Source organism: Diaphorina citri, unplaced genomic scaffold, assembly GCF_000475195.1.
Source record: "Diaphorina citri unplaced genomic scaffold, Diaci psyllid genome assembly version 1.1 scaffold3493, whole genome shotgun sequence".
In the NCBI taxonomy this organism is placed as follows: Eukaryota; Metazoa; Arthropoda; class Insecta; order Hemiptera; family Psyllidae; genus Diaphorina; species Diaphorina citri.
Genome location: NW_007380898.1, coordinates 3,918 through 13,963, shown reverse-complemented (window position 1 = coordinate 13,963; position 10,046 = coordinate 3,918). Strand labels below are relative to the sequence as shown.

The following is a 10,046-nucleotide window of genomic DNA, read 5'->3' as shown; positions in this document are numbered from 1 at the left end:
TGAAAGAATATAAATGCTACCTAAGGGTTTAAATAAAACAGAAATTCCATTAAAAAGATTTTCATTAGATGACCCGTCTAGGGTAAAATTAAAAATAAAAACCACCCCAAAAGGTTTAATAACAAATATTCCCAGCTGACACCATTAAAAGTAAAATTATAGGGGGTACGGTTAGCCCAGGGGTTACGCGCTTGCCAAACAAAAAGCTCCGGGTTCGATGCTCACCATTGACAAAAAAACTAACGAAATACCTACTATACCTTAGGCCGAATGGTGACAAAGCTTGCAACACTTTCTTCTTCGAAAAAAACAGCGTTTTTTATTATTTCGCAAAATGAAGACTAGATGAGCAATGAAACGTTTGCTATATTGGGACTGGGCTAACGCTCTTGTTTTTTAAAAATGGGGTTGCGGGCCCCCCTGTCAATTTTATAGTTTTTTTTTTTTTTTTTTTTTTTTTTTGAGGGAAAGGTTGACAAAGGGAGAGGTAACTGCTAAGGTATTTTCGTCCCGAAATCGAAGAGAAGGAAGACAGGATAGGAAAAAGCCAGCCGTTCCGAGAACGAACATTATCTGTTCAGGATAAATTCCGCCACGGGCGGGAATCGAACCCGCGGCCTATCGCTTACAAGGCAGACGCGCTACCAACTATAAGCGAACTAGGCTGGCTAATCTGGCTATACGTAAAAATAGGGGAAAGAACTCCTTAAAGGACTCAGGTTTCATTTAAAAACACTCTCCAGAAGGTATCCTACATACCTATAGGTGTAGGTACATGGTACATATTGTAGCTTACACTTTTTTTTTTCACCGCGAATTCTATAAAATTACAGACACCGCGTTCCGTGTTAGTCTTTTCTAGGTAGGTACCTATCATCAAATTAGCATACCTCTGTCAATCAAATGGGTAGGTGCCTACACCGCCTATCCTATAGGTACCTACTCTCGTGAAACTGGTGAGGAATGTGACCTGTATGTATGTACTTGGAACTAGAATAATTAGGTAAATCTGTGACCCATGGGTAGCTATTGGTCAAATGGCAGTTATCTCCATATTAGTACATTAATTTAAAATAATTCTCTTCAGATAAACCGTGCTTCCGGTTCCGCCTACGAAAAATTACGCGTCATAGAAATAAACGATTTTTCAAAGGTAGGTAGGATAAGAGGGATTTTTTACTCGAGGGCGGAGGGATTTTTTACTTTTTCATCAAAACATTGCCAGTGTTTGTGTTGTTGAGTTGGGTTGTTCTGTTGAGTTTTGTTTTCACGTTTAGGATTTTATTTAATTTTATTTTTGACTTTATTAACTCTGAAATGGATTAAAGGCTTTGTGTTAGTTTTCCATTTTGTGTTTTTTTGGATTGTGTATTTTTCGTTTTGAAGGTAATGCGCTAGAAGAATTTGGCTGTAATGAAAATGCCTGCAGGAGAAGAAGAATTTACGACGCTAGAGTTGTGCGTGTCAAAGAGTTGGCTACTCCAGGAACTCAGGTCAGACCCATCCCGTCTTATTATTCTGGACTGTCGTAGTTCCAATGAGTACACAGAATCCCACATCCGTCATGCTGTCAACTTTAGTATTCCAAGCATTATGCTACGGAGGCTGGCAGCAGGCAAGATTGAGTTGCTGTCTACCATCAAGTGTAGAGAGCTCAAAGAGAAAATTATGAACGCCTACAAAGACAGTTTGTTCGTGGTGTATGGGGACTCTTGTATGTCAGAGGTGGAGGTTCGAGACCGGGAGAAACATTGTTATACAGCATCAGACACCATGAATGTGCTTACAAAACGATTGCAGCAAGATGGCTGCCAAGTAGTGTGTTTACTAGGTAAGTGTTTACATTAGAAATGTGTAGGTGGGCACCAATGTGCATTCTGAGGGTTTAAAAATCAATTAACTACCCATGGTTTCCAATAATGTTCATTAAATATCAATCCTGTTGGGTGGAATAAAGTATTTCAAGGAATGGCATAACTTCCTGTCCTATGAATAGCTCAACAGGATTCAAGTCTCATAGTTTTTTAGGTTAGGTTAAGATTGTGGAGGATGTGAATACATTAGTCCTATGAATAGCTCAACAGGATTCAAGTCTCATAGTTTTTTAGGTTAGGTTAAGATTGTGGAGGATGTGATATGTGAATACATTAGTACCAACAAGATAACATTAAAACTCCCACTTGTATTCTAAACTTTATAGTTCTTAGAATTGAGATCACATTTACTTATGCACTTGAGTATAAATTTATAGCTTTATAGCGCTTTAATATAAAATGATTAAAAAGTTTTATCAAATAACACTCCCACTTGTATTCTAAACTTTATAGTTCTTAGAATTGAGATCACATTTACTTATGCACTTGAGTATAAATTTATAGCTTTATAGCACTTTAATATAAAATGATTAAAAAGTTTTATCAAATAATCCTATGAATAGCTCAACAGGATTCAAGTCTCATAGTTTTTTAGGTTAGGTTAAGATTGTGGAGGATGTGATATGTGAATACATTAGTAACAAGATAACATTAAAACTCCCACTTGTATTCTAAACTTTATAGTTCTTGGAATTGAGATCACATTTACTTATGCACTTTAGTATAAATTTATAGCTTTATAGTGCTTTAATATAAAATGATTAAAAAGTTTTATCAAATAATAAGCAGTATGCTTGTTATCCGCCTTACATAAAGTGAAAAATATCAATCTCACTTCAATCGAATGTGAAGTGAGATAAGACTATGGAGCATTTCATGAATCTAGCACTCTTGTATTCTAAATCAATGGTGTGTGAATTCTTATCCTGAGCTGTTGCACAGTCCTTTGTTTATTTCATTGATTGATTTCTTTTTTAGCCCTTTTATTCACTATAAAAGTACTCAAGGTATTTGCTATAATAATCTAGCAGTTCCAGTGCTTACTTTGTAGTTAGATCATTATTTTCATCAGGCTTTTGTACCCCCTTAAATTGTATTTAATCACTAGAGCAGAAAACATGGGCCTAAAGAGAAAGTTTTCATGAATTTTTCTCTGTTGGAGTCCCTCGAATTTTCAGCCTCAAATTGATGTGTTGATAAATGTTAGTGAACAATTTATCATGCATTTGTGCTTACAAAAAAGTCATAATACTTACCTTTGAACATGAGACTGCAGATCACTCAATAAATATAGTAGGTACCTAAGTGTGGGAATAAGACCAATGTGCAATCCGTTCGGAACAATATACAATTAACAGGAACACAGTGTAGTGCAAGCCGTACGTTGTACTTACCTCGGGAATAATAGCTAATCTCCTAAGTTCAGACTAGTAATTGGAAGAGATAGGTATACAGTTCTATAGCGGTGAGTTGATTTTAATATACATTACTATTATACAGAGGTTAATTGGTCAATTGCATAGCTAATCTCCTAAGTTCAGACTAGTAATTGGAAGAGATAGGTATACAGTTCTATAGCGGTGAGTTGATTTTAATATGCATTACTATTATACAGAGGTTAATTGGTCAATTGCAAAAAAACACCTGTGCCTTAGTTATAGTGGTCAGGATGCTTGTTTGGGAAACAGGTTGAGTCCCGGCCAAGGCATGGAATTTTATCCTTGTTTGTTTTGAGAATCTGACCACTTAATAGGTACCTACCTAATTATAATTAGGTATGGCAATGCAGTTATAGAGCTCTGAGGGTTATGTAGGACCCGGGCATTAACCTCACTAGTAAATTTTAGGACCCTGTGTCCTATTCCAGTCGATTATTATGGACAAACTAGCTGATTGCGTAAAGTGTCTTGGAACCACAAGACTACCACAGGACTTATTGCAAAGCAGAAGTATTATAGGTACCTCGAATAAACAGGAAATGAGATTTTCGACAGAATTCGACTATAACCCCTATATCCTACTGAAGTCCCGATATATTCGGTTATTCGGCAGTATTTAATCACTAGAGCAGAAAACATGGGCCTAAAGAGAAAGTTTTCATGAATTTTTCTCTGTTGGAGTCCAGCATAATCCACCCTCAAATTTTCAGTCTCAAATTGATGTGTTGATAAATGTTAGTGAACAATTTATCATGCATTTGTGCTTACACAAAAGTCATAATACTTACCTTTGAACATGAGACTGCAGATCACTCGATAAATATAGTAGGTACTTACTTAAGTGAAAAAAAAGGAAGCTAGAATGCAAGTTGTGAATCCCAGATGATCACCATTCAAAGACCATGTTTCTTCACTTCCATGATCAATGGGAAAATAATGCATTCAACATCAGACTGCCTTGGCTTTTTGGTGCTTGTTCAGAAGTCATGTCAATATAAAATTGATACAAAATGGAGCTGTCACAAATGAGCAGTGACCAGTGTTATTATAGGAAGAGGTTAAACACAAAAAAGAGCTTTCTTTTTCATTGTTGTGGCCTCTGAATAATTACCGTATTTAATCACTAGAGCAGAAAACATGGGCCTAAAGAGAAAGTTTTCATGAATTTTTCTCTGTTGGAGTCCAGCATAATCCACCCTCGAATTTTCAGCCTCAAATTGATGTGTTGATAAATGTTAGTGAACAATTTATCATGCATTTGTGCTTACAAAAAAGTCATAATACTTACCTTTGAACATGAGACTGCAGATCACTCAATATATATAGTAGGTACCTAAGTACTTACTTACTTAAGTGAAAAAAAGGAAGCTAAAATGCAAGTTGTGAATCCCAGATGATCACCATTCAAAGACCATGTTTCTTCACTTCCATGATCAATGGGAAAATAATGCATTCAACATCAGACTGCCTTGGCTTTTTGGTGCTTGTTCAGAAGTCATGTCAATATAAAATTGATACAAAATGGAGCTGTCACAAATGAGCAGTGACCAGTGTCATTATAGGAAGAGGTTAAACACAAAAAAAGAGCTTTCTTTTTCATTGTTGTGGCCTCTGAATAATTACTAGCTTTTTTCACTTCTCAGATGGTTGTTTACTGTTGATTTTGTATATGTGCTGTTGGCTTAATGCTAATACATATGAGATGACATGAGGCACAGCTGAATGGGTATTGTTTGTGTTTACTGTGGATGGTTTAACCCACCAGAGGTCATTAACCCCATCATTTTCTTGAACCTTACTTCTGTTATAAATACACATCTAGGAATAATGCCATGTCCTGAATGTAAAGTTTTTAAACTGGCAGTCTGTCTCTTAAAGCTTGAATTATACTTCAGAGATGGAAATTGTGGAGAAACGAGAACCTGCGTTTTCTATGTAAGATTATATTTGTGTTGAGTGTTGTTGTGGGCGCCACATATTTACTGTGGATGGTTTAACCCACCAGAGGTCATTAACCCCATCATTTTCTTGAACCTTACTTCTGTTATGACTGTTGATTTTGTATATGTGCTGTTGGCTTAATGCTAATACATATGAGATGACATGAGGCACAGCTGAATGGGTATTGTTTGTATTTACTGTGGATGGTTTAACCCACCAGAGGTCATTAACCCCATCATTTTCTTGAACCTTACTTCTGTTATAAATACACATCAAGGAATAATGCCATGTCCTGAATGTAAAGTTTTTAAACTGGCAGTCTGTCTCTTAAAGCTTGAATTAAATACTTAAGTACCTAAAATAAAACAAGTACATAGTTCCTCAAATCTAAAACTACATATAATCAGCAATGGCAAAAATCGAAATCTTGAAATTTTGGTGGAGTCTTACAAAGTTCTTGCTTATATGGAATACCTACATAAATGATAAACCACTGGAAATCCAAGAGGGCGTTCTCACTTCAGAATAGGGGAAATCGTGTCAGATTCCATTAGAAAAATAATAGACTCTTGAGGGGAAGGTAACCACTGGGCGAGGTTAATGCCGAAGGCGTCCTCTACCACCCAACTCCGCTCCGTTGCTGCTTTTCGTCTTATCTGCACGCTCGGGCTCCCTCTGTGTCTCTGTTTAAGTAAGTATGTAGTGTTATTAAGGTAAGCAGTGTTTACCAAACAAATTATTAAGGTGAGGAGGAGGTCTAAACTGAGGTGCAGAAATGAGGTTGAGGAAAACCGAAAAGAATCCCTCTCTATTTTTCTTCCAAAGTTCATTCATCTGATGAGAGAAGTGGTAGCATCCTGTAGAAAGAGTTATAGAGAAATCCAGCTCTGCACAATGGAGAAAAATCTGGTGTGAACACCACACGACTTTCCATTGCATTACAGAAATACAAATGAAGGAAAGTAAAAATTGGATCGAAAAATTTCGACTTTTTTCAATTCGGAAATTAATTAAATTGAAAGTTGTCACATTGCTCTGTGACGAATTTTTTCCTGATATACTGTAAATAGTACTTACAGATCATGGGCTAAAAAACAAGGGCGGTGATTGTGGTGTGCTTCGACCCACTCTCGAGGGTGATTCATAAGTCCCCACAAAAAAATCAAGGGCCGTATTTCTTCAATGAGACCAGTTCCACATTTCAACTTGACAATTTTGTCTTCAGTTCGTTTTTCACCATAACTCTCGAACTGGTTATCCAATTTTGCTATTGGACGAAAATTTCTATGCAAACATTATTTTTATTTATTTAATTTAGTACAGATAAGTTGATAAAAATACGACGGACTATTGTATTCGCTTCGGTGTCGTCTGTCTGTCGGTCGGTCTGTCTGTCGGTCTGTCCCCATAGAAGGAGTTATCCAAACCTGGTCGACCTATATATCAAATTAAAGGTCTTTTTACCAGGATCACGAAAATGGTGGTGCAAATTTTTTCCAGAAAACCATAAAGCCAAAAAACCAAAAAAACTGATTTTTGGGGGATTTTTTTCACATTTTCTTACACAAATGAGCTCTGATCTCGAAATTTGTCGCGACGACCTATGAACTCAAAGCGAGAAAGTTTTAGATAACACTTCAGTCGATCATTTAAGACCGGTTTTAGCGTCACCTATATTAAGCTACGCCGAGCAAGGCCAATAAATGGATGGGATGGGTGACTTGAACCTTATATTGGGAATAAAAGGAGAACGGGCTCTAGTCTTGATTTTAAATCATTACATGAAAGTAAAATCAAAAAATTCAAATCCAAGAATGATAATAAACTGGATATTAAACAAAATTAGGTAGGTACAAAAAGATATTCTTTAACCATGATCGAATAAACTATGGCTAAAAAATTCCCGGAGGGACGGGCCCAGCTTGTTCCCCATAGAATAAGGCAATAGGAAGGCAAGAAATCGGAGCAAAACGCAACACCAAGAGAGGAGAGAGAAGAGAAGAAATGGAATTTCAACTCACTGATGTCTTACTTTCCCTACACTTGGACTTACGAAGGAAGAATATATTATTATTTGTGAATATTATTATTCTCAGCATAGTATTTCTTGGAAATTTTGTTCATATTGTACCGAGTTCAAGTTTTATAAGACTCTCGAGTTTGACTTGTCGAACATGTGTATTTATTAAGCACATCAGGTCTGATTTAGCATTTTATATTCCAAGCACGAGGCCGCGTGGCATTCCTATTTTAAACGAAATGGAAAGAATACTTTACAATAGAATAGAAAGTGAAAAGTGACATTTTCTCTAAACGTTTTGCTCTCGAATCTAATTGATGAAAGCAGGGAAATGTTATGACTTGCCCTGGTCCCTGGGTACAGCTGCTTTTTCAGAGTTAACATTTCAATGTGGCCACATTAGAGTCATTAGACCAATAAGTACATTAGGTAGGTATTCTAGCAAAAATCGGGTTTTTTAATCCGCTGTAAGTAGTCCATTTTGGTACAAAGCTTTCTGCTCTAGGCTAGGGACTTGAAGGGTCATGTCCATTTCCACCCTTACCAATAGCCCAAGTAGATCGAAGTAAGACTACATTTCAGTAGGTTAAAGTTACCTTAGGCGAGATCTGTATGCCTATCGTAAATTTTTAAATCAGTAGGTATTATAAACACAATAGGTACTTGCCTCGCGTTTTTTTTTCTGGACACACAGGGGGGGGGGAGAGAGCGAGGCGTGAATGGCCGGAACCAGATGTTTCCTCTCTGTTCTAAATTGAGTGAAATAAATCATTTTTGTGTACACAAATTTGTTCTCTTTTAGAGAACATTTCATTGGCCAATATACTCTCATTTCCTAAATACATAAAATGAATAAACACATACGAACTATGAGGCATGATATGGATTTGGTTCAATCCATACATTTCTGATGATGTTGAAGCTGATTAGTTTGATTTCTAAGAAAGGAAAAATAATGAATTCCTCAACAATGAATGCAATTCCTCAAATATCAATAATCAACATTTTAATTTAATCAACTTGCGTTTTCATGTCCTTTAGGCACGCACTATAGAGATGTCAGTTGTGATGTTTTGAATAAATATTCACGTTATACATAAATGAAAGAACTTTGGTGAACTTAAAGTACATAAGTGGTACTTAATGAACTGTTAGCTTAGAACAAAATGTCCAATTAAGCTAGTAGAACTGGACAGCCGCAGCCGGTCATATCCCTCCGAAAACTGGGTGGCAACCCGTAAAGGCCCCTCAAAGTCAAAGTTTGATGGCGATACTAGAGATTGTACGTGCTCGGTTCTAGTCGATGAGCTAATCCAAATAAAACAAGACATCTCCAAAATGTTGGCCAAATGTTTCCCTGAGGCGTAGGTATTTTTTTATTATTATGTTAAGGCGGTCTCTTCCTGATACCCTATGTGCCGCGTCCATTTCAATTTAGGACTATTGCACTGAGGCGTAGGTAGCATCAGATTAATATTCAAATATCTTGATGAACTTAAAGTACATAAGTGGTGCTTAATGAACTGTTAGCTTAGAACAAAATGTCCTATTAATTAAGCTAGTAGAACTGGACAGCCGGCCATATCCCTCCGAAAACTGGGTGGTAACCCGTAAAGGCCCCTCAAAGTCAAAGTTTGATGGCGATACTAGATCTATTGTACGTGCTCGGTTCTAGTCGATGAGCTAATCCAAATAAAACAACACATCTCTAAAATGTTGGCCAAATGTTTCCCTGAGGCGTAGGTAGCATCAGATTAATATCCAAGTATCTTGAGACTAGATTAACACGGGCTATTCGTTTCATTCATGTAAAGTGCAAGAACATTGCACAAATCTTTATTTTTTACGATCATTATTATTTATTAAATTTATTTGAACCCAAAAGTTTCGTTAAGAAATTCTGATAATTTGAAAGCTCTAGTCTTTCTAGTAACAGTACTATATCGACTGTTAGGTGGTTCCAGTGGCCCATTACTAAAAGGACTTCAGAAATCTCAATCCTAATGCGACAAATTTTGACATAAGAGACTTTTTACTTTGCGTAAGGAGTGAGAAGTCTTTTTGGAAATGGGCATTATCTGATATTCATCGACATAAATAAAATGGAAAGGGGATATTTATATGACATCCATTCTCCCTTTTAATAGCACATTCAGTTTGACAACAGGGTCAAAATTTGGTCACCCTGAAAGGATATGAAACCAAGAAGGTTTAAACCTACACTTTTCGAAATAAATAAAAATTGTGACATCCATTCTCCCTTTTAATAGCACATTCAGTTTGACAACAGGGTCAAAATTTGGTCACCCTGAAAGGATATGAAACCAAGAATGTTTAGACCTACACTTTTCGAAATAAATAAAAACGTTTTGACCACTGCCAAGAAGAAATGTAATTGCTGGTCAGTTGCATTTTTCTTTCTCTTTGCTTCAATGGTGGTTCACATGAGACGTCAAGTTACCGCCAAATGTATTGACCACTGCCAAGAAGAAATGTAATTGCTGGTCAGTTGCATTTTTCTTTCTCTTTGCTTCAATGGTGGTTCACATGAGACGTCAAGCTACCGCCAAATGTACCATACTTGTCTTAAAAAAAGGGAATTTTAATTGTGTTAAACATATTTAAATGCTTGTCACAAACATCGTTCCCCGATTATTTCACCTATATAAATTTTATGACATAACTTGGACTCGAACCACCAACCTCCAGATCCAAAGTCCAACGCGTTAACAACTGCACCACTAAGGTTGGTATTGCACCACTAAGGTTGGT

At 36.6% G+C, this 10,046-nt stretch overlaps 1 protein-coding gene across 1 annotated transcript in view; it reads left to right on the top strand.

Annotated features, from left to right (window-relative positions):
• Positions 1 to 1,205: 1,205 nt before the first annotated feature.
• The window catches only part of LOC103520343 (dual specificity protein phosphatase Mpk3-like), a gene marked incomplete at its 3' end in the record, with an annotated part of 10,738 nt that continues 1,897 nt past the window's right edge, over positions 1,206 to 10,046 (top strand). Inside the window, exon 1 of the mRNA XM_026831500.1 lies at positions 1,206 to 1,831. Within this exon, the coding sequence (XP_026687301.1) occupies positions 1,414 to 1,831 (418 nt within the window). The remainder of the gene's footprint in view (positions 1,832 to 10,046) is intronic.